Genomic DNA, 22,571 nt, shown 5'->3' on the forward strand with positions numbered 1-22,571 from the left:
TTCCCATCTAATCTCTTGTCCGTGTCATGACTAGACAGAAAGTTTGTGCTGGGACACACAGCTGGCACCACCACCAGAGCAGTTATTACCGGCTGATCCCGCGTCGATGGTGGCCATCAGGGCAAGCCTCCCTTTCGTTACTCAACTGTGTCCACCGCACATGATATATTCCTGGCTTCATATGTGATTGCTGCCTCTCTCGACAAAATTTGCTGCAGAACCTGGTCGCCTTCTTACTGTCCACGTTGTTTGATTCTCTCCTCATGGCTCCGGGGGTTTTGTCTACCACAAATGGGCACGAGCATCCATCAGGCTCAGCAAGCTCCGCGAACGGCATCAATGGCTGGGCCGCTGAATCTTTAACCAACGGTCAGCGAACCCACGCCGCTGCTCCTGTTCTCTATTCTGCAAATCCAGGGGAGGTTCACGACCTTGTATGCGTGGGCTTTGGGCCGGCCTCTCTCGCAATTGCAGTGGCTCTTCAAGACTCGTTGCGCGCTCAAAGGGAAACCAACCCTCAAGTTGCCGCTCCCACAGTACGCTTCCTGGAAAGACAGCAGGCCTTCAAATGGCATGCCGGGATGCTGCTGCCCGGCGCAAAGATGCAGATTTCCTTCATCAAGGATCTTGCCACCCTCCGAGATCCCACAAGCCATTTCACCTTTCTAAATTACCTGAAAGAGCACGAGCGACTGGTGCAGTTTTCGAATCTGGGCACCTTCTTGCCGTCTCGGCTGGAGTTCGACGACTATCTGCAATGGGCAGCACGCCACTTTGAACATGTTGTCGAGTATGGCCAAGAGGTTGACTCGATACACCCACGGAGACTGGCTGGGGCGGACAAGTATGACTGCTTTGAAGTTGTGTCACGAAGCCTCGCCACCGGCAGGACTGTGACTCTCCTGAGCCGAAACGTCGTGATAGCGGTAGGCGGTCGACCCGCGAGGCCGACACTATTTCCGACCTACCATGACCGTATTCTGCACTCCTCTGAATACAACACGAGAATCAGCCGCGTGCTGCCAGACAGGGACCAAAATTACATCATTGCTGTCGTGGGCGGCGGCCAAAGTGCGGCCGAGGTCTTCAACGATCTCCATCACCGTTATCCCAACGCCCGCACCAGGCTCATCATTCGAGACTCTGCCCTAAGGCCAAGTGATGATTCGCCATTTGTCAATGAAGTCTTCGATCCAGAAGCAGTCGATGCTTTCTTCGACCAACCAGAAGATATACGTGCCAAAAATGTCAAAAAGAACAAGGCCACAAACTACAGTGTTGTGCGGCTCGAACTGTTGGAGAAACTTTACGACGATCTTTATATCCAAGGCATCAAGCAACCAGACAAGCGTCTGTGGCAGCATCAGATTCTGCCGCTGAGGGATATCTCTGCAGTGGTCGACAATGGACCGAACGAACGAGTCGATTTGACGTTGACCGACCTAAACCCGTCGAGCACAAACGGCGAAGAAAGATTGTCGGTCGATGCAGTCGTGTTGGCCACCGGCTATCGGCGAGATGCGCATGTCGATATGCTCAAAGCTTGTCAGGGCATCAACTCGACTTCGGATGGCCACTGGCAACCTGGACGTGATTACGGTTTGAAACTAGATCGTGAGTCTGTGAAGGATGGCGTCGGAATCTGGCTGCAGGGATGCAATGAGGCCACTCACGGCTTGTCTGATAGCTTGCTGTCCATTCTGTCCACTCGAAGCGGAGAGTTGGTGGATTCTATCTTCGGAACAAGCTCGAAACCCAAGGGTCACTGACGAAGGACTGGTTTGGATAAGATCGACGACGGTGTAACTCCCTTTGCATGGCGAGCAAGAGAGACGTCCGAAATATTTTATCTCGGCAGCACTGAAGATGTGTTGACCATAGATGGTGGGTGGTCATGACTGTGGATATTTGTTATTAGTTGTAGACTGGCGAACTCCCCTTGAACCGAGCTTGTACCTCCCCAAATCAATTGGGCTCCTATTGGCGGTCTTCCTGGTGTTTCAAGGCAGACACTTCTCAGCATATTGCAGTCCCGGGGCAGCCGATGCCCTTGTCTTCTGTTGTGGAGAGTCCAATGGAGGCTGTCGACGACTTTGGGGGAGGTCGAAGCGCAGGAAAATCATAGGATGGAGGGGCGCCACCTCCGCAAAGAGGTTACAGGTCGGAGGCGCAGATGCCTGGTGTAAGCGGCTTGGAGACGAGGGGATATCCATCCTCGTTGGCCAGTCTGGTCCAAGTCCAGAGTCAGCCAACTGCCGTCCGGAGAAAGGGCGCAGGGGACTGGCTGGGTGGCGGAACGGTCTAGAGACAGCATCTTGTCCTCAAATCCAACTGCGACCTTTGACACAAGGGATTGTTGGAGGGACGAGAAACGGCCGTAGGGTCAGTTAGAACATGAGCTGTGACGAGCAAGAGGACCAACTGCTCCTAAATTTTCTGATCTCGGAACCTCATCTTGAACCTCGGCATGCGATCCAGTGGCCAGTGGCTGATGATCATTGCCGGCGACCCAGTCACGGCTCAGCAATAATCAATTTGACCCTCGCACTCTTCTAACTTTCGCAGCTGTCACGTCCACCCTTGTTGGATTCGAACCATTCTTCAAACCCTCTGTTGCGCATGGACAAGCATTTGCCCACTGTTGTCGACTGAGTGGACATGGACAGCCTCGAACACGAACTCGAGCACCCAAAGAAGCGTCGGCGGCGTGAAATTGAACGGAAACCGCTCGCCGCTCGACTGGCATTTGACGACACAGTCAAGACCGATGCTGCATTGATATCTCAGGGCCTCTGGTCGAAACTGACGGGTGACCCCAATGGTACGCCGGTTCACTTCGAGTCCAACCCGTCTGATGCGCCTGACATGCTGACAAGGTTCTGCAGATGCACGTTGTCGGACATCCAACCTGTTCATAGCCCTCACGCCTTCGTCCCCTCTCCATACTGAGCTGCAGGATTCCACATGGACTATTCTCCCTGTACAAATCCACGAGCCCCAGTCTCCTGCAGACGGCCTGTCACAGTCCGATGCTATAAAGCTTTCGCCAAATTCCTCTGCTTGTCAATCAATCCTCAAGACTTACGCGGCCATCGATCGAGATCGTCATCCCGGCCATGTTCCCAAGTCAATCGAGATTCGGGCGATCGCCACGAAACCTCTGACCCTAGAAACCATCTATGTTTCCGTCGAGAAGGGTATGCTTGAAAAGATCGATGATATACAGGCCAAGTTCGGTGGTGGCTTTCAGTATGGCAGACATTTGAAGGTTGAGAGAAAACCCTCTACACCCAACGGCGTATTGCAGAATGTGCCTCCTATTACCGGTCGACTGGCCTCGCTTGTCCGAGAGGCGCTTTCTCAATTACCCGTGGTTCACTCAGGGGATGTCTTTCCTTTACCACTCCCAGCACACCCAATCACCCACGTTCGACCGCCTCCTGCCATCGTCGTGGAGTGCGAGCCAGTGTCGCAAGGAAAGGTCTCGGCAAAGACTAAGATTGTTCTGATACAGACAGGATCGTCACAAGAGAAAGCCCTTTCGAAATTGGCGCCTGTCCAACCAATAATTGAAGAGTCTCTCGAAGACACTGCAGAGGACACGTCGAATGACCAGTTCTATTCAGCAGCCGAGGATAGGCAGACGGAGACTGGCTCAGATGACGATGACATGTCGGACGAGTCAGGCACCGATTCGCCTCATGAAGAAAGTGATGAGGATTCGGACTCCATGGATGATATGATTTCCCTCAGCGCACCTGGGCTACCGCCCCAGCAGGCCGGGACGCTGTCAGCCATGACTGCGGCAACTCCAAGGCCTGGCGGGAAAAGGGCCACAGGAACGCACACCCCGGGCTCGCTCTATTCAAGCTTCACATCTGTAACGGCAAGGGGTGGCAGTCGCCCTGGGAAAGTGTTCAGAACTGAAGCCCTCCTCCGCAAGGTCCCAATTGAGTTGATGCATCCTCAGCCCAGTCTAGAGGATGATGAGGAGTCATTCGTCTTCATTGACACTAGCACGCTTGCCAAGATTGGATGTTTTTCTGGCGACTGGGTTCGAATAGAGGTCGCCAGAAATGTGAGCTCTCAAGGATTCCCGCATTCAGCTCTGAGAAGCCTCGGCGGATTTGCAGAAGAAGAATCTGACTGGAGAACGGTCAAGGTGTTTGGCCTTTCGGGCCTGGCAAACCTGCAGCCACGTTACGCTGTTGACAAGACTGGTAACCGAAGGTCGAGTTTCTCGCAGAGAGACTTACTGTTACCATTTTCACCGGTCGTCTATCTCTCCCCCATCCTTTTGGCCAATCTATCAAATGCCCAATACGTCAAACTTGGGGCTTTGCCCACCACTCCTCGGCATGATCTCAAATCCAACCATCCACCACGGTCCAGTACGTTCAAGTCCCCGCCAATAGCAAAGGAGGTTGTCCTTTCGAAGCTCGCAGATCCAACGACGACCAACCCTGCCTTCCAGCCAACTTTATTCTCATCCCTCCAGTATCACCTTCAGAGCAAAAAGCGCATCTTGAAGAAAGGTGATCTCATTGCGGTGCCGGTAGACCAGGAACTGGGAAAAGCCCTCACCTCTCAAGGAGGCCCAGATGAAGCACCGAGTGAAGACGAAACCATAAAGCGACTCAATTCGCCTGAGACCGTGGGTAATTCGCGATTTGCCATTGCATGGTTTTCGGTGCAACAAATTCACACTGAGCAGCCGGGCAATCAAAGTGAGGAGGACCAAAGCACTTGGGGCGGCGTTGTGACACTCGACAGTCTACAAACTAGAGCCTCGCAAAGTGGCACAACCATCCAGTCGGTCTCACACTCGATAGAAACCTGGAGTCGTTATTGGTTTGGCATCAATAAACTTCCGCAGCAGAACATACACCGGATGGATCATGTCCCTACAGCAACAGATATACCGCCCCTTGACAAACTTCCGTTAGAGCGACGTCTGTCGGGGTTGATTTCCGCTGCGGTGAGCAACCGTGCTGTCAGTCTAGGGCTTCCGCCCCTCGTCATATTGCTATACTCCACTCAACGACAGATCGGCAAATCGTACATCGCGAGATCCGCCTGCTCAGCCATCGGTGTGCACGTCTTTCCCATATCTGCTCACGATCTCCTCTCGGAGAATGCGTCAACCACAGGAGGTGGTGATACAAAGACAGAAGCATTATTACGCACCAGAGCTGAACGGGCGCTCTCGGGAGGCGCTCAACAAACAGCCTTGCTCATCCAGCACATCGATGCTTTGACTGCTGATAGAATGGTGCCTGTGTTACAGGAGATTATTTCCGAGTCTCGTGTTCTGATTGCTACAACCTCCAAAATTGACGACATACCTGCAGGGATCCGCAGCCTATTCTCTCACGAGCTGGAGGTAACAGCGCCAGATGAAAATGCCAGAGAACTCATCCTTCGCAACGCATGCGTTTCTATCTCGACACCACTGTCGACCACTGTGAATCTGAAATCAATAGCTCTTCAGACCGCTGCGCTGGTGGCTGGTGATCTTCTCGACGTGGTGAATCGAGCTTCACTTGCACGGTCAACTCGCCTGTTGTCTCTTGCAGAGTCTCAGAGTTGTAATGTCTCCGATATCTTCATCTCTGGAGGCCAGACAGCCACGCACCTACTCCCTAGCGACTTCACTCGCGCAATCGCCGCCGCACGATCCAGCTTCTCGGATGCCATCGGTGCTCCCAAGATTCCGACCGTCACGTGGCAAGATGTCGGTGGTCTCTCGTCGCAAAAAGACGCCATCATGGAAACCATTTCTTTGCCCCTCACTCATCCCGAACTTTTCGCCAATGGCATCCGAAAGCGATCGGGCATCTTGTTTTACGGGCCTCCAGGAACCGGAAAGACCTTGCTGGCAAAGGCAATTGCTACGGAGTTTAGTCTCAACTTCTTCAGCGTCAAAGGCCCAGAGTTGCTCAATATGTATATTGGTGAATCTGAAGCCAATGTACGCCGGGTTTTCCAACGTGCTAGAGACGCTCGCCCTTGTGTTGTCTTCTTCGATGAGTTGGACTCGGTTGCACCAAAACGTGGAAACCAGGGCGACAGTGGCGGTGTTATGGATCGGATCGTGTCCCAACTCCTCGCCGAGCTCGATGGAATGTCAAGCGGAGGTGGAGGGGGTGATGACGGGGACTCCAAATCGACGTCAAACGGCGGCGGTGTTTTCGTTATCGGTGCAACGAACAGACCAGACCTCCTCGACCCAGCGCTTCTCCGACCCGGTCGGTTCGACAAGATGCTCTATCTAGGTGTCGCCGACACGCACGATCAGCAAGTTACGATTCTGAAAGCGTTGACAAGAAACTTCACATTGGCCCCGGATGTCGATTTGATGGGCGTTGCACGTCGGCTCCCTTTTACCTACACTGGTGCCGATCTGTACGCTTTGTGCAGTGACGCCATGCTCAAGGCGATCACACGGAAAACGCGATCTGTGGATGAGAAGGTGCAACAGATTAGCAAGGTGCGTGGTGAGGATATCAGCACTGGTTATTTCTTCGATCATTTAGCCACCGAGGAGGACGTGCAAGTTGTGGTGGGTGAAGAAGATTTCATGGCGGCCCAGAACGAGTTGGTCGGTAGTGTGAGCAAGAAAGAGCTGGAACATTTTGAGAGGATTCGCAAGCTGTTCGAGGAGCAAGATATCACCGTTCCGCCCTCCACGAATGGCGAAAGCGGCCGCCCCCCTGCGACTTTACCTTTGCGTCCCACGCCAGCGCCACTGCCGGCGTCCCAGGCAGGATCGCTTCCGCACGCGAAGGACCAAAATCGAGATTCTCTGCCGCAAGTTAAGGATAAAGGCAAGGGTAAACAGAAGGAAAACAACACGCCGAACTCAAATCACACCCTGTCCTCGGCTTCTCCGACCCATATCTCAACCTACAACAAAACAGCCGTAGCACGGATTGGCAATCCCGACTCTGGCAACTCTTCAGACGCAGATAACTCGGACTTTGGATTCAGCATGAGATCGAACCATATGAACGGAAGCGCGATCAACGGCACAGGAACATCCGTGGAGGGCAAGGGCAAGGGGAAACTAAGGGAGTTGGTTCCGGAAGCATTGGCCGATGGATTTGTGGATGATGTCGAGGGGGATGATGAAGGTCTGTACGACGATTGAAGCACGATGCCAAATGTGCAATGAGCCTGCATCCACCCTTGTCCTGAGACACTGCACTGCAAGCGCAGTGACAGTGGCGGTGGTAGCTCATGGAGGGAGTGTGCCGAATACCCACCAAAAGAACGGCAAGCGTCGAATAATTTGTTCGCCATCTTGGGCCAGAAAAGTTACAAACATTGACTCTTGATTAGATATACTTTGACTCTGCCTCCGTTCTACAACGGAACTTTTGTTTGGTTTAATCATTCGTCAGTGCAGGAGGTACTCAAGGCTCCCCCACATGTACATCTGCAAGTCCAACTCTCTAGGTACCTATGTACTACCAATTACTGGTACCTCCGACCATTCGTCATATTTCCCCTGTCTCCATCTCGTCTCGCAACGTGCATGAGTGGACTCGTATATTATACATATACACATATACACGCAGGCTCGCAGACGTGTTAGATCCCTAACACACAGACCAGAGTTACAGACGGCTTAACTTACTTCCTTACATGCTTGCTCGCTTACTACCTTACTTACTTGCTTACTCGTTTCCTCTCTTCTTTCCTTTTCTCTTGACCCTCCTATTCTGCCTCCCCGTTTCACCTCCCCTATCATTCCCCCTTGCCCCCTTTTTCGTGATAGACATTATTATATCCTTTCCTTTTTTCCCCCCCCTTCCATTTCTCCCCTTTCTTCCCTATCCTCTTCTATTTCGGCCCCTGCTTTTGATCACCTCTCCACCACTGCGCCCCATGTCGTTCTGTCTATCCGTGCTATTCTCCACGAGGCACTGGTGGATCGATGGCGAAACGGGGCGCTGCCTACTGCTGACGCAAATAAACAAGAGGGAGATAAAAACCAAAAGGGGTCGATCCATTGATATGATAGATTGACCCTGGGAGATCCCCCGGGTCTACCGGTAGTAGGCTCGAATACAGAACAGACGACTAGTGTTTACGAGGTGTTATCAGTCTCACAATGCGCTGGACGCGTGCCACGGCAGGCCATAGACGACATCAGCCATCTTCGGTGCATACGACGTAATTAGATATTACCTGCGGGAGAACTACCGTGGACAACGCCGATGGTTCGACTGTAACTGGGGGCATCGAAAGATGACTTTTCCCCTTGATATTGTGAAATCAATAATACTCCTCTTTTTCTTAGCCTAACTACCACGGGTAGAAATTGAAGGTGGAAGTCGTCCTGTTTCGTCAGTGATGCTATGTGACCGGGCCTTACGCCCTGTCCCTACCCACGACATGAGAGATCTTTCCGTAGCCACTGGTGGCGAATAGCTCTGGCTTCGAGTGCTACCTGTATTGGGATACACCGTCAACTCTGCGTGAGATTCTGCCATGTTGCTTTGGTTTATTGTCTGTTGTTTGTTTCCCTCTCAGAAAAGAGACTCGATTCGACCACTGCAACCACCGCGACCAACAGCCCAGCCAGGGCATGGTCACGACTCACAACCGACTTACTCTCCCCTGCTGGCTCAACTCTCGCTCTCGCTCGGATCAACACACGCACATCGCCAGGACCTCTCCTTCTCCCTCGTCCTTCTCTTGGCCGTACCTGGAAGAATGAGAAAAAGGAGGCGCTAGGTATCCGGTCCCGTTAGCACGCCTGAGCCTTGCCTTGTAAGGTGTCTCGTCTCATCTGCCTTTTTACATGGCGTTCATCCCGCCTCATCTCCGCTTTGTCTTGTCTCTGAACCTTTTCTTTTCCCTCAGCCGGCATCCATGGTTTGAGAGAGATATGGAGTCCACACGCGCGCGGGTGTTGCTCCATATTTTCGCACCGTTGGTAAGCCCCATTAGTGGGCTCCGAGCGACGGCCTTCCCCCTGATCCAAATCATCACTTCGTCTCGCGTGCGCCGAGATGAGCAAAGAAGGAAAACAAGCGTTTATCAAACATGCATGAGATCTAATCAAACGGTTTGTCTGAAAACCTTTCAAGCGCCGTTCTAGAAAAGTCACGTCGGAGGTCTGATATGCACGCTTCAGGAGAAAGTGGGCCACAGGGCCGCCGGATCTAAGAGTGCGCAATCCTCGGGTGCTGAAACAGGCGTTGACGGAGGATTAATTAAATTAAAGCAAAGATCAAACCCCTCTTCGACCAGGGGGAAGTCGAGGTCCAAAATCCACCATGGACGACGCGAGGTGGAATGAGCCTGAGGGAGGCGGGCGAGTTGCATGCGAGATGGATTCCTCCCTCCGCGACCACATCTAGCTTTCGTGCAATCTCAAGATGATGAGAATTCTCAGTCGTCCATCCAGGCGCTGCTGAATAGAGACAATATCTCGGGTATGTGCATTCGAGGTTGGTCATTCCAATACCAGTTCGAGGTCTCGTTGACAGCAGACTCGAACCACCCTATATATAAAATAACAATGTCGATGAAGCGGTCGTCTCGACCTGGAAAAATCGACAGAATGCCCTTCCACGTTGCCTCTATCGTGTCCCAGAGATGAGAAATCGACAAACTCCGACAATCGTGATCGTTTCGTAGTCCTTTCTCGACAAGCCGTGCCTCGTGCGCCAGATGTATCAAAACGTGTTATTATGGATTATGTTTCCCGTGTGCCTGCAGGCGTGTCCATCAATGAGTATTCGTCCTGCTCTTGTGCCTCGCCTTTTCTCGCGTACAAGTGTGCTCAGTCTGACCAGCAGACCTTCGTCGCGGACCCCAATTATATAAATACATAGGAATGAAAGAAATTTTTTGGCGACCAGGCGTCTGTCTGACATGCCGTCAATCGAGAGCTCTAACGAGCGACCGATGGCTGTATAAGAACAAGAGGTCGAAATCGAAATCGCAAACACAGAGAATTAAGCCACTCCTGTCTGTTCGTTTCTGCGCATGGGTATCATGTACACATGTATCTCCCGCTTTCTATAGTCGTAGCTCGTGGTGTCAAAGTGTCTGGGTGTTTGTCGTCGTAGGATTGGTTCGAAGAAGGGTCGGCGTAAATGTATGAAGATAGGCGTGCGCGTCCATGGCCATGGTTCGTGACAACTCTCCCGTGTGAGACAATTAGGCGGACGGAGGACCTGACGGTGGATTGTCCTGCTTCGGCCCTGTTTGCGGCTCAAGATGTGGGCTCGGTATCTGCTGTACATCTCGAGCAACGGAGGTAGCTGGCTGAGCCCGTTCTGGTCTCGCAAGAAGTCGGTCGGAAGGACTCTGTGCTGCGTCTGTACTCCGTCCATCACCCGATTCATCTCCAGGAGATCTAGAAAGAGCCTGACGAGACGATTCTCCCTCGTCGCGCTGGCGTCTTGACCGCCTTTTCCCGCTCGAGGTCTCCTCCTTTGGTGTGATCTGCTGCAAGCGTGGAGTCTGCATGACGGGTGATGTTGTGGCAAGAGCTTCAGAAAGCGAGCTAGGCGTTTCAGACGGTCTCGATTTCTTCGCTGGCCTCCTCTTCGGCTCGTAAGTCTGCCCGGCCTCTGCAAGCTTTCGGTCGCGTTCTTCTGCTTCTTCTTTTGTCGGACGGCCTCGCTTCCTGCGTTTTTCTCCAGGCGGCTCAGGCTGAGTGAAAGGGCGCAAGATTCGGAACCCCTCTCCATTCGTTGTCGGAGGAATAGGCGAGTCCGTCGAGCGAGGAGGACGAGGCTGGATCGGACGTTGGGTTGGCTGAGGCAAATCCGACTCCGACACTGCTCTCACTTCCGGAGGATATGGTGCAAGCTGTGGCTGAGGGAACCCTGGCCCTGGGAGCCCCGTCCCTGGGAACGAGCGGGATTGACTACGCAACAAGTTGTACATTTGTCGGCAGGCGTTAAGAGTGCGGCCTACACCAAGGTCAGCGCATGACTACGGATTTCGCGTCCAGGAAGGAGACAGTGGGTGCCGATTTGAGAGGGGGGTCCGGCGACCACATCTCACAGGATCGCGGCAGTATCCCATCCCTTCTGAAGCCTACATACCTGCTGGCAATGCGACATCGTCCCATCTGGGTTGGATATTGCCATGGTCCATGGCGCGCACCAGAAAAGCTGGCACATCCTGCCCGGTACTCTGAATAATGCTGGTCAACAAGACGATTTGCTCCGAAACTGTCCATGGTTGGTTGAACAAATTTGACATTGGGAAGGGAGGGAGCGGAGCGCAAGCTGAATTTTGGAAGGGACGGGATGCATGTGACTGTCATCAAGCGCGCAATAGTGACCGGCATGTACGCAGGGTTGGTTCCGCAACGCAGTTCATCCAGATCCGAGGGTACGGCAAAAACTTCTCTGGACTCGACTTGACGGTGTACAGAGGACGGGAAGGACAGTGGGTGAGTTGGCCGGGGAGGTTGTAGGAGACCTTTAAGAATCGTAGATTGGTCACCCATTCAAGCGACAAGGCAGAACAAAAATTCCAGGACGCTGGGACAGAAGGCCTTGGTGGTCTGGTGGTCCTTCTGCCTTCGAGGCCAGTTGAGCCAGGCGCAGAAGGGGAATCATTCCAAGTTAGCCATTTGGGAAGAGCAACTGGGCATAGAGCAGTCTAGCGATTGTCAGTGGCAGATGATCAGGGAGCCGCGGGTCGACCAATGTCGGCCGCAGCTGCAAGACATGCTAACGGCGCGCTGTGAGTGGCCGGGCGGTGGCCATCTGCGCGTGAGAGCAAGGGAATTAGAGTCCGGAGTAGCAGTAGGATGTCTGAGGGAAGGTTTCCGTACGGCGTAAGGGAGGTCGGTGGTGGTTCACTGGGACAGATGCTAGATGCTGGTCAGTTCGGGTTGGTTCAAGTGGTGCTGCTGGCGGGCGCAGTCTGTCGCGGAGCCCGCCTTGCTTTGTTCGCTGGAGCTGCGCCTGATGAGGTCTGGGTCCCCGCCGATTGTCTGCTAAAGCTGCAAACTCTCGACAAGCTATGCAGCAGGCTAGGCTCCGTCGAGCGGCCTGGGTGGATGCAGGCGTCAAAGGGTAGGACGAGATGCAGGATGGATGGGTAGTAGGGGGGGGTGGGCACAAGTGGGAGAATCCTGTCTCTCGTGCAGCAATCCAGTGCTGTTCAGGTTAGCCCAGCCATGTCTTGGTGGTGTTTGGGTACATTTGGGTTGCTGCTGGACAAGATTAAATCCCCCATCAGTTCTCAACTCGGGGTTCGCAGCGTTCGGCAAGCTGCAGCGCAGCCTCCGCGCCCCTGCAGCATGCCGAAAATTGATGCCTTTTCGCCCGTCAATCTCAGGGTTGCATGCGCCGTGGCAGAAGCAAATGGCTCTGCATCCCTCGACTCTGCTCCTCCGCGCGCGTTGGATTTTTGATAGAGGAGAGTGGAGGCGCTTCCCGGGCAGCCCGCAAATCAGCGAACTTGCCGTCATGGGCGTCCAAGGTCGAATGGGGAGCCCGAATGCCGTGTTGGGTGCTCAACGAGCCGCCGAATCAGAGGCGGCATGCCGCCTAAGCTTCGAAAGCCCCGGGTGTGATCCTTCGCCATCCTCACCCATCCGTCCAACCATCCTCAGCATCCCAATTCTCAATCACAATTGCCTCGTGGCCGGGCGTCCAACAAGTGCTCTGCGAATAAATGGACCCCTTTCCATGCCGCAGCCTTGTCTATCGCGACTGGCTCCGAATCAACTCAACTCATCCATGTGAGCGGAACGCAGTTCAGTTCGAGGGGGGGCAATCCTGGCCTGAAATTGCGAAGCGAGCTTTTGAATGAGGAGGACTTCTCCGAAAAAACACACCCTCCCCAAACTCCACGGGTGCCAGAGGCAAGACGAGAGAGCTTTCCGCCCTTGCGATACTCCTTCTCCGCCCACTTCCACCTTCGCCCAAAACTGGTGAGCAACGGGCAGCTCTTATATAGACCGCGCCGTTGTCCCTCTGACCGCTCTTTGTTGCGAGTATCGGATCTGCCAAAACACGCCAACGCAACGATGACGGAAGTTGGGCAGATGTGCAGAGCCACGTTGCGCCGTACGAGAGCTCTCTTTCTCTGACCTCGGGAAGCTAAACAAACATTCGCCTCACTTTTAGTGAGCAGTTACATGCACCCATCATTACGCTAATCTCGTCATCTTAGCTCTCGCTGCATCGAATCCTCGTCAGGTGCTGTCCTTTGTCCCGCTCACGGCATATACCCGGCTCATGAGCTTGACGAACACGAGTCCTACCGAACAGCAGATCAGGGAAATTAGGTTCGCCTTCCTTCCAGTCTTGCCTCTACACGTGGCAGCGTCGCTAGCGATGGGCCTGACTTGGTCTACGAGAAAGAGGACATTCGTTCACACAGTTCGATGACACTTGCAGCTGAAAGCACGGTACTAGCGATCTCTATTCATCCTACCATCCTGCCTCTGCCTCTCTGGGCATGTCCATGCGTCCCCATAGCCGCGGGAGAGACCGTAACAGCGCCCGATCCATGGAGACAAGGACGGTGTTGGAAATCAAAGAAAGGCAAGAGACCCTCAGTGGCTTCTCGTTGACGAGCGAGGACATCAGCCTCCCATTCGAAAGTCTGGACGCTCTGCCGCCTAGAGCAATACGTGAGAGCATGTTCTCTTGAGGCGTTTGAGGCGCTCGAATCCTGGAATTGTCTCATTTGGACCATGCCCAGCTGTGGAGATTGTGCTCGACAGACAAGGTCAAAGGGCATTCCACGTATTTGAAGGCATAGGTTGAGTGATTGGTTCCTTGTCATCCTCTCGGTCATATTATTGGTCGGCCTAAGACGACACAGCAGCAAACTATCCAGAGTATCCAGGATGCATAGTCGTTATTCCCTCGACAGACTCCCAAAACCAAGGCGTTACTTACCACTGTGTCGATGGGGATCTCCGTTGCAGATGACAATTCCCTCTAACCTTTAGAAATAGGCCACCCCGCCCCATATGCACACCGTCAACTACGTTTGACAAAGTGGCCGCTTTGTCCCTGTCGAGGTCACCTTAGCTACATTACACGTTGCGTGTACTATTTCCCAGACTTTGCCGTCTGGATTTGGGTTCGTCTCGCTGCTGGGGACGTCTACCACCGAGTGTTGTCGAGAGCTCCTCACCAACTGCTTCGAGATCGGCAGCTGGTGGATGTGGTAACGCAATTCTACAATGCATTAAGTCGGCATTGGCATTCGGCGGTGGCCTGGGTGGTGGTGAATGTCTGATAGACGGTTGCCAATCAAGACCTTTTGCTCTGAAGGAGGAGACAAAAGTTATGTAAATCATTGGCTTCTATGTAGGTCCATAGTAGCGACTTCACCTTAACGACTGTGGTCAAACAGCATCCAATCCCTCGCTGGCGCTGCGTCTTCACACGTGACGTTTTCCTCCATTTGTACATCGTGGTTCCCTTCGAGAATCCTGCCAAGCGAGGGTCAACTCCCAACCGCGGCGCTCACTCCCCTCGGCCATGATTGGCTGAATGGCATTTGCTGAGGTCTGAAAACGGTTATGGCAATTGGAGTACGGACTCGGCGAGTATTCAGTTTGACCAAGGGCTTTAGTTATAATCTGTCAACTACTGATCCCATACTATCTGAGCACAGAAGACTGGCCGGATGTCGCACACCACCCCTAACCCTCCCTCGGTGGTAGTAAATGCTGCCAGTGAGAGACGACAAGTGCCGCTGAGGGATTATCTAAACGCACGAGTCGCGCCGTTCTTGAAGAAGGCCATCACAGAAGGCTTAGGCGCTGAGTACGTGCTTCACCGCCGTGGACTGGCTGACAAGGATGAAATGATCTGCCTGTAAAGGCGACAACTTCTGCTCAGGGCATTCGTGCTAATTCGTATTGCGCAACAGAGCAGAATTCCCTCTCCAGTGGCTGGGAGAATGCCTCATCCACCAGTCCATCCTATACGAAGGCAACCCGGACCATACGAATATTCGCGAAAGATTTTTGTATAAGTTTGACGATCCCAAACCTCAAGAGCCGGCAGATGCATCAAATGCCGCACCAGCACCAGCACCTGCACCTACGCATCGTTCACCATCGGCGCAACCAGAACCTGCGCCCGCGCCCGTCCCACAACAAGAGCCTACCGACCTACCCCCCGAGCTTCCCATGAACGAAGCGAATGATGCTACTGCTGAACAGCCAGAGCCTACACAGCCATCTGATGGAGACACTGCGCCGCAAGCCACACCCATAACAGAAGAACCTGTTGTCAACGGAGTCAAGGAAGAAGAGGCAAGAGTGGGAGACGCAACTCGAGATGTTGATACTGAGATGGGAGGGACATCATGACGAAGAGTAGGTTGACACTCAGCTTGCATGGTCCCGACCGGCGTTTATACGTGGTTTGGCGTTCAGCTAGGACGGTCTTTTGGGTCTTGGAATCTAAAATCTGATACCCTCCAGCTATTCATCTACAGCATAAGAGAAATTCCGATATCACATTCGTGGCAAAGGCAAGAATATATCTGTTCCACATGGAAAGAAGAGGTGTAAGTGCTGTGAGCTGCATAAGGCTGCTTCATGCACACTGAACAGCTAGAGATTGTGACACCCTCATAAAGCACAACTGGTGTACCTTGTCCTTCACATCGCAGTCTGAATCATCGGAGAATCAACGGGACAAACCTGCTTTCATGTCATTAGTCCCCATTCTCGACCATAGAGCGAAAATGCAGTAGTCAGAGTGGGAGGTGTGGGAAATCAGAAGTCCATTTAGATCATCGAAGAGAACCCTGCTGGGCTTCTCTTCTGACATAAGAGGTACCAGAAATTATAAATTTTCGAAGTGTTTGTCATCATGCAATGCTTGTAGAAACAATAAGGGATCGATTTGACATACCTTGAAATCGCTGAGAGTCACAAACGACGAGGATCGCCTTCGGTGTCTCCCTTTGGGTGCGTTGTACTCGATTTCAGCAGATCACGGTCGCACTGAAGGATCAAATATCCAACTCGGAGGTACAATATTAGTGACTCGAATAGTGTCTAAGTCAATCCTCAAAGACTCGAGATTCTGGAAGTCAAGGTCAGTCGACGCAAACTTGAGACTCCCAAATTTCAAGTAGCCGCCAAGATTTCGCGGCTCTTGGCGGACCCACCACACACTCCGAGACAGAACCTCTGGAAACCTGCACCTTACAACTTTCTTCAAGATCGGCCATTCTCTCTTCCACTGCGACAATTCTCAATCACAGGCAACATGGGTCGTCTTCACAGCAAAGGCAAAGGCATCAGCGCCTCGGCGATCCCCTACTCGCGCTCTGTGCCCACCTGGTTCAAATCCACCCCGGAGACTGTGGTGGACAACATCTGCAAACTCGCAAGGAAGGGTGCGACACCGTCACAAATTGGTGTTGTGTTGAGGGACAGCCATGGTGTCGCGCAAGTCAAAGTCGTTACTGGTTAGTTCTCCGATACCGCATTCGTCCTCGATGGACCGTGTGGACGCTTGCGTGGCAGCAGCTAACAGATTTTGTGGTCGCAGGTAACAAGATCCTGAGAATCCTCAAGTCGAACGGTATGCACGCGCCTCAATCAGCCCCGGTGTGAGAAGCGGAGAAGCGTTAAAAGGAGAAAGACGCTGCCCCCAATCTCCACCACCCTCCTTGGGAACAAAGATTCTCAGCATGGCCTCTGAAATTGGTCCTGTGAGACTGACAGAGTGACATTACACAGGTCTGGCACCAGAAATTCCCGAAGACCTTTACTTTTTGATCAAAAAGGTGCGCATGCCCCCAAACACAACCGCAAATCTTCCAGATGACAGCTCATTTGGGCCTGGATATGGCTGACCTGAATTATCTGCAGGCCGTCGCCGTCCGTAAACACCTCGAGCGCAACCGAAAGGACAAGGACTCGAAATTCCGACTCATCTTGATCGAATCAAGGATTCATCGCCTCAGCAGATACTACAAGACCGTCGGTGTTCTGCAACCAAATTGGAAATACGAGAGCGCCACTGCAAGCACCATGGTGGCATAGGTGTAGTGTGGCAAGGACGGGGATGCCACAAATGGAGTGCAAACTACCGAAGAAGAAAATCAAGAGGCCAAGTGATGGAGTCAAATTCTTCAGCGAGTTGCGGTTGATTGGCGACCCCGCTGGGAACTGGGAAGCCTGGATCGGAGTCGTTATGAGACCTTACTCGAAACCGCCTCGGGAATCCAAGACGAGATACGGACACAAGAGCTTCAAGGCGAATGCATTCTGTATCAGAGCTCGCCTTCAATAGACCAATCGAACCGATGTCTGATTTAGCGTAATGGACTCGGCATCAAATACATGATTGCACACCTGAGTCAATGGTAAAATTGAATATCCTCGCTTTTTGAAGGTCCAGAGGGTGGTGTTTGATTGCCACATCTCAAAGTAGCACTCTCACCATACTTCATGTCATATCCGGATAGGTATACGCAATATCTCGGCGGCCACGGTGGTATCTGAGAAGTGGGGTTTGATATCCTCTAGTCAGGTGTCCGAAGGGTGGTAACATCATGTCAGTGGGAAAACGTAAATAAGATGCCACTCCACCAGACAATGCCATTTGATTTTGAATGGTATCCAACCATACCAAGATGCTTACAATGCACAACCCTTCATGTGGGCCGGAGCCATGATACATGCAGCTAAATACAATAACCGGGACATTGCTTTACCGCAAATGTACATGTGGTTTGAAGTGATGCTGATAGAATGCACCGAGCCCCTGGGGTATCTTGAATGCACCAGAAAAACGCCTTCCGTGATGCCGCTGAACAGTGAGTGACAGGAACCACCGCAACGGAACTCGTGTCTTAGCCGCCCTGACTGATACCTCCTGTTTGCTGCAAGGCCGAAACCTGTCTGCGCAAGTCGAGCCAGAAGTCTTTTCCACTGGCCATGGCTCCAGCTTCGTCCGAATTAACAGATGCCGTCTCATGAGCGGGATTCTACTCACGCTTGACGCCCCACGGGCTCTGGGGGGTTGCGGCTTGCGACTTAGTGTCCGGTTTGTAGAGAGGGGCCCTAGCCTCGTAGCCTTGCTTCAACATTGCCTCCACGACATCCGAATTGAACCCCGCGAGAGGTACATGATCGTCTTGTGGCGGGAGAGTAGTTGGGGTTGTCGTGGGACCATTTTGGATGTTGTCGGAGGACTTGCTTAGATTTGAGCCTGCCTTTCCACCTCTTCTGCTCTGATATGTGTGAGAGCTGCCATCTCGGGATGCTGCAGACGCGGAAGTGGACTGTCGCTGCTGGTTGGAGTTTGCACCTCGGGGATCGTTTCCTCGGCGTCCGGGGCGGTTTCTGACATTGCAGGTCATTTTGTAAGCATTTAACCACAAATGAGCTGATAAGAGAACGTCGGAGGCTTGGTAAAGTCGACGAGATATGTTACTCACTCTTCATTGGTATTCATCGAGGGTGGCGGCAGAAAACGAAATGAGTGAACCGTGACTGCCAGTGTTGATAGAGACGGCGGATTCTCGATGCACAGAGCAATCGCATCCCGCAGATACGATGCCAAGCCCCAGACGGGTCCACACCTTCGGTCCTGCAAGTCGCGCTTAACCGAATTGACTGGAGATCGCCATCTTGAAGCGACGACACTCAAAAAGCACCCCAGCACACTGTGACTACAGGGCGTCCTCCAGAACATCATACATTGCCTTAGCCTGACCGTACCACGAGTCTTATCACCTGCGCTCCAATTTGCGCCACCCTAATCAGACTGAATGGCATCCCACGTACAGGAAAACGATCCGAAGCCCACCTGCGCCTCCTAGTTGAGGGTTGATTACAACCGGTCGCGTCGACTGCCGGCCACCGTGCTGGCAGGATGGGCCCTCTGAGATCTGTGCAGGCAAGAACACGCCCGCGCAGAGAGGTGAAAAAGCTATCAAAAGACTTCAACAACTCGGACGAGGAAGATCTCGCAGATTTTCAGGGCGCAGAGCCTCCCTCGAAACGCATCCGCACGTCGCGCCGGGCTCAACCTTCACTCAAGTGGACACCGGGTGGCAGAGGAGGCGGTGGCAGACATGTCGATCACGAGAGTACCCCTTCGACCACAAGGACACCTAATGCGGACGAAGAGTACGCGCTTCCCCGTACACGCACGAGACAAAGCCGCAACCCCAAGAAGACGATGATATCCACCCCGCGATACTCCGCCAGAAGCAGAAACAGAGGCGGCGCACGGCCCCGATATAGTACAGCAGCCGCGGCCTCTGCCGCGGTGACACATGGAGACGGATACAAGCCTCGAGAAGAGCGTGGCTGGGAAGAGTTCCATCCTGATCTCGACCTTGATGCGGACTTTGCCGTGTTACCTTCAGAAGAAGTAGACGGACTCATCAAAAAGCCCACAGCAGATGCATCTAGCCAAGGCGCCTTGACCCCGACGGAGGGCGAAAGCCCCGCTCTTGGGGTTTCCACGCCTTTGAAGAGACGACCTGGAAGGCCACATCGCACCCAGAATTCGATGGTCAACGCTCTTCTGACACCCGAAGTTCCCAAGTTCGTGCCCATGCCAGGACCAAACCCACGAGAACGTCTCACTTTACCCAAACCCTCCTACCGAGAACTCGATCCTTTCTTGTCCTACGAACTAAACAAGGACATTGCGCAGGTCGACTTTGTGGACAAGGCGATGGCAAATGTTGGGTACCAAGAGAGTGAAATCTTCCTCCGGCCGGAACGGACGCTGATTAGACAGATGGAGGGCTCTGCAGAAGAAGACCTCGATCTCAGTCCAGACCTCATGACACACGGAGAGAATTCTGCTATTGGTAGTACCGGCGTTGGGCGAGTCGAGTATGACATGGACGAACAGGATGTTAAGTGGCTTGAGGCTTTCAATAAAGGGAGGACCAAAGATGGTGTCCAGAACATCAAGCCCGCAATATTTGAGATTACAATGACCAAAATCGAAAAGGAATGGCATGCATTAGAAAAGAGAATACCGAAGCCCAACCCCAAGGCGCCTCAGACGCAACGGCCACGATCGAGCTCCGCCGCAGCCGTCAATGGTGAGCCTGCTGGAGAAGAGCCTGACAGCAAATGCGCAATCTGCGACGACGGTGACTGCGAGAATGCCAATGCGATAGTGTTCTGCGATGGCTGTGATCTTGCGGTACATCAGGAGTGCTATGGTGTACCATATATTCCCGAAGGACAGTGGTTGTGCAGGAAATGCCAGCTTGTGGGAAACTCTCGACCGAGCTGCATATTCTGCCCCAATGAGGGCGGCGCCTTTAAGCAAACCAACAACTCAAAATGGGCGCATCTCTTCTGTGCCATCTGGATTCCAGAAGTCACAATCGGCAACCCATCCTTGATGGAGCCTATTACAGACGTTGAAAAAGTGCCCACAAGTCGTTGGAGACTCGTCTGCTACATCTGCAAACAGGAGATGGGGGCGAGCATTCAATGCAGCGACGGCCGTTGCTACGAGCCTTTTCATCTAACTTGTGCGCGCCAAGCTGGCCTCTTTTTGCAAATGAAGACCGGAGGCGGCCAGAATACCCTGATGGAACCGTCGCAGCTCAAAGCCTATTGCCACAAACACACCCCTGGTGACTGGAAGCGTCAGCACCACACTGACAAAGCCTATGAAGAAGCGGTCAAGTACTTCAAGGAACACTTCCGTGGGCAGATCTGGGCAGACAGCCGTGCATCTGCCTTGGCGATCCACGATATCCAAGATACGCCTACGACAGACAAGGGTCATCTGAAGGTGACTCTGACTAACAAGAAGGGACAAAAGCAAAAGACGGTCTGGCGACTTCCCTCAGGTGCTCCTGTAATCCCCGAGGTTATTCTCAAGTCCATCGAGGAGTCCCTGGTAAGATTTAATGTGCAGAAGAAAAAGGAATATGTCTCTGAGATCTGCAAATACTGGACCCTTAAACGCGAAGCTCGTAGAGGGGCTGCTCTTCTGAAGCGACTGCAGCTACAGATGGACACATTCAGCTCCTTCGAGGTCACACGTCGCGATTACAAGGCCCAAGGCGCGGGGGGCCGTGCCCGGCTGGAGCGTCGCATAGACTTCGCTGAGAGGTTGGCAAAGGACATGGATATGATTGTGCAGCTATGCAACTTGATCAAAGAACGCGAAGCGGCGAAACTTCAAGAGGCTCGCCTGTTGAAGGAAGTCGTCGACATCGTCTACTTCCCCGTTCCACATCTTCTAGAGCCCATCATCGAGAAAGCGCTCAAGTAAGTCTATCCACCTCATATAACAGCTTCGATGCTAACAAGATTCAGACTTGACAGAGGACTGTTCCGTACCGCCTTACTCGAATTGCAGGCCAAAGTCCTCAGAAAAGAGCACACCTCAATCGCGAGCTTTTCCAATGATGTGGTACAGGTGATCAACTCGCAATTCGGCAACAGTGCAGGAAGCATCTCGGAATTAATTTCCTTGGTCAGCGGTCGAGCCGAAGACATGAAACCCGAAGATCGGGATCGCCGAACACTTGCCCGACGGATCGTCAAGGGCATTGAACCACTTATCGAGGATGCCACCCGAAAAGAAGCTGAATTGCACGGTCGGCCCTACGCTGAGCAGATCAGAGAGATGGATGAAGCCCTCCTCTCTCGACGTGGCTCGTTGGCACAGTCCGCGGAAATTCCGGTCATGGATTCTGTCGAATTGAAACACGAGGTTGGAATCGCCAGTCCAGCCGAGGCCGATGTTGAAATGACTGACGCTACAACGACTGTGCAAGAATCGACTCGGAACGAGGAAACCATCGAGGACTCGGAAACGCCTGCTGGACAAGATGATTTGCTCAAGCACCACGGTCTGGAGATGGCGTCTCACCTTGTCTCTGCCAGTACACCGCCAGCTTCCACGAATGGATTTAGGCATGAATCCCATGCAAATGGAATTGTGCCGGTAGAACAAATACAACAAGTGGAGCCACCGACACCACCAATGAGTTTGGAAGGTCATTCTCAGAGTCTCCAGTCTGAAGGTGGCATTCCTTGGTATGTTACTCAATTTGATCCAGAAGGCACGACCATCTTCGAAGAACGCTGGACGGGACCAGAAGTGTTACGTGAAATGAGTGAAGAGCTGAGTGAGATGGATGAAGACGAGCTCCAAGGACTGGGTGCAGGCGATGATATCGTCGGACACACTGATGGTGCCGCCATCGGTCACGAGACCACAGACTCAAAGACCGAGGACGTTACAGCCAAGAAAAGGATCCTGAGGAGCAAACGGAGTAGGGGCCCTGTTTGGGGTACGAGGTCTTTCCGGACCAGAAGATGAGAGAACAGGGGATGGATCATTGTTGGATGCACGCGTCGGCTTCGATTACACCAACCCTCTTTCTTGGGCCACATTCTCAGTGTGACTGCTTAGCTGTAGTATTCAATAGCAAATTAGCTTTATTAACAGTCTGAACGCGGTTCATCACAGGACATAGTAAGAGGTCCCACAAGCCTTGATGCCACATTATGTGCAACCTCACAGAGCTAAAGGCTCTGGGTGGTAAAGCTGGCTTGATAAGGCTGAGCCGACTCATCATTTCGGCGGAAGAAAGAT

At 52.9% G+C, this 22,571-nt stretch overlaps 7 protein-coding genes across 8 annotated transcripts; 5 read left to right on the top strand and 2 right to left on the bottom strand.

Moving 5' to 3' along the window:
• Nucleotides 1-263: 263 nt before the first annotated feature.
• On the top strand, nucleotides 264-1,769 carry PV07_11227 (uncharacterized protein; the record flags this gene model as incomplete). Its single annotated transcript, XM_016398645.1, has 1 exon — nucleotides 264-1,769. The coding sequence occupies one exon, from the start codon at nucleotides 264-266 to the stop codon at nucleotides 1,767-1,769; it is 1,506 nt and encodes a 501-aa protein (XP_016243207.1).
• Nucleotides 1,770-2,658: 889 nt separating this feature from the next.
• PV07_11228 (uncharacterized protein) lies at nucleotides 2,659-7,150 on the top strand (the record flags this gene model as incomplete). The annotated part of the gene is made up of 2 exons (XM_016398646.1): nucleotides 2,659-2,821; nucleotides 2,886-7,150. The coding sequence occupies 2 exons, from the start codon at nucleotides 2,659-2,661 to the stop codon at nucleotides 7,148-7,150; spliced, it is 4,428 nt and encodes a 1,475-aa protein (XP_016243208.1).
• A 2,137-nt stretch (nucleotides 7,151-9,287) lies between these two features.
• PV07_11229 (uncharacterized protein) lies at nucleotides 9,288-13,043 on the bottom strand. The gene is made up of 2 exons (XM_016398647.1): nucleotides 11,073-13,043; nucleotides 9,288-10,937 (listed from the first exon to the last, which is right to left on the bottom strand). Exons 1-2 carry the CDS (start codon nucleotides 11,230-11,232, stop codon nucleotides 10,177-10,179), a joined length of 921 nt encoding a protein of 306 aa, XP_016243209.1. The 5' UTR covers nucleotides 11,233-13,043; the 3' UTR covers nucleotides 9,288-10,176.
• A 1,395-nt stretch (nucleotides 13,044-14,438) lies between these two features.
• On the top strand, nucleotides 14,439-15,819 carry PV07_11230 (uncharacterized protein). Its single transcript, XM_016398648.1, has 2 exons — nucleotides 14,439-14,774; nucleotides 14,881-15,819. Exons 1-2 carry the CDS (start codon nucleotides 14,635-14,637, stop codon nucleotides 15,323-15,325), a joined length of 585 nt encoding a protein of 194 aa, XP_016243210.1. The 5' UTR covers nucleotides 14,439-14,634; the 3' UTR covers nucleotides 15,326-15,819.
• A 369-nt stretch (nucleotides 15,820-16,188) lies between these two features.
• Nucleotides 16,189-17,374, top strand: PV07_11231 (40S ribosomal protein S13). Its single transcript, XM_016398649.1, has 4 exons — nucleotides 16,189-16,437; nucleotides 16,521-16,553; nucleotides 16,712-16,758; nucleotides 16,844-17,374. Exons 1-4 carry the CDS (start codon nucleotides 16,236-16,238, stop codon nucleotides 17,015-17,017), a joined length of 456 nt encoding a protein of 151 aa, XP_016243211.1. The 5' UTR covers nucleotides 16,189-16,235; the 3' UTR covers nucleotides 17,018-17,374.
• Nucleotides 17,375-17,485: 111 nt separating this feature from the next.
• On the bottom strand, nucleotides 17,486-18,674 carry PV07_11232 (the record flags this gene model as incomplete). Of its 2 annotated transcripts, XM_016398650.1 has the most annotated exons (3): nucleotides 17,486-17,924; nucleotides 17,973-18,322; nucleotides 18,418-18,674. In XM_016398650.1, 3 exons carry the CDS (start codon nucleotides 18,672-18,674, stop codon nucleotides 17,830-17,832), a joined length of 702 nt encoding a protein of 233 aa, XP_016243212.1. In that variant the 3' UTR covers nucleotides 17,486-17,829. The 2 variants fall into 2 exon arrangements, with proteins under 2 accessions (XP_016243212.1, XP_016243213.1); XM_016398651.1 differs by having other exon boundaries at nucleotides 17,486-18,322.
• On the top strand, nucleotides 18,620-22,447 carry PV07_11233 (uncharacterized protein). Its single transcript, XM_016398652.1, has 2 exons — nucleotides 18,620-21,235; nucleotides 21,284-22,447. Exons 1-2 carry the CDS (start codon nucleotides 18,855-18,857, stop codon nucleotides 22,293-22,295), a joined length of 3,393 nt encoding a protein of 1,130 aa, XP_016243214.1. The 5' UTR covers nucleotides 18,620-18,854; the 3' UTR covers nucleotides 22,296-22,447.
• The last annotated feature ends 124 nt before the right edge of the window (nucleotides 22,448-22,571 follow it).

The sequence above is a fragment of the Cladophialophora immunda genome, assembly GCF_000835495.1.
Source record: "Cladophialophora immunda strain CBS 83496 unplaced genomic scaffold supercont1.7, whole genome shotgun sequence".
NCBI lineage: Eukaryota > Fungi > Ascomycota > Eurotiomycetes > Chaetothyriales > Herpotrichiellaceae > Cladophialophora > Cladophialophora immunda.

What these genes read in the sequence shown, in the direction of transcription:
- PV07_11230 (XM_016398648.1), top strand. Translation starts at nt 14,635, where the DNA reads ATGTCGCACACCACCCCTAACCCTCCCTCGGTGGTAGTAAATGCTGCC. An exon ending in ACAGAAGGCTTAGGCGCTGA is followed by an intron (nt 14,775 to 14,880) that starts GTACGTGCTTCA and finishes ATTGCGCAACAG; the next exon opens with AGCAGAATTCCCTCTCCAGT.
- PV07_11233 (XM_016398652.1), top strand. Translation starts at nt 18,855, where the DNA reads ATGGGCCCTCTGAGATCTGTGCAGGCAAGAACACGCCCGCGCAGAGAG. An exon ending in ATCATCGAGAAAGCGCTCAA is followed by an intron (nt 21,236 to 21,283) that starts GTAAGTCTATCC and finishes AACAAGATTCAG; the next exon opens with ACTTGACAGAGGACTGTTCC.
- PV07_11231 (XM_016398649.1), top strand. Translation starts at nt 16,236, where the DNA reads ATGGGTCGTCTTCACAGCAAAGGCAAAGGCATCAGCGCCTCGGCGATC. An exon ending in GCAAGTCAAAGTCGTTACTG is followed by an intron (nt 16,438 to 16,520) that starts GTTAGTTCTCCG and finishes TTGTGGTCGCAG; the next exon opens with GTAACAAGATCCTGAGAATC. An exon ending in TTTACTTTTTGATCAAAAAG is followed by an intron (nt 16,759 to 16,843) that starts GTGCGCATGCCC and finishes AATTATCTGCAG; the next exon opens with GCCGTCGCCGTCCGTAAACA.
- PV07_11229 (XM_016398647.1), bottom strand. Translation starts at nt 11,232, where the DNA reads ATGTCAAATTTGTTCAACCAACCATGGACAGTTTCGGAGCAAATCGTC. An exon ending in CGATGTCGCATTGCCAGCAG is followed by an intron (nt 10,938 to 11,072) that starts GTATGTAGGCTT and finishes ACCTTGGTGTAG; the next exon opens with GCCGCACTCTTAACGCCTGC.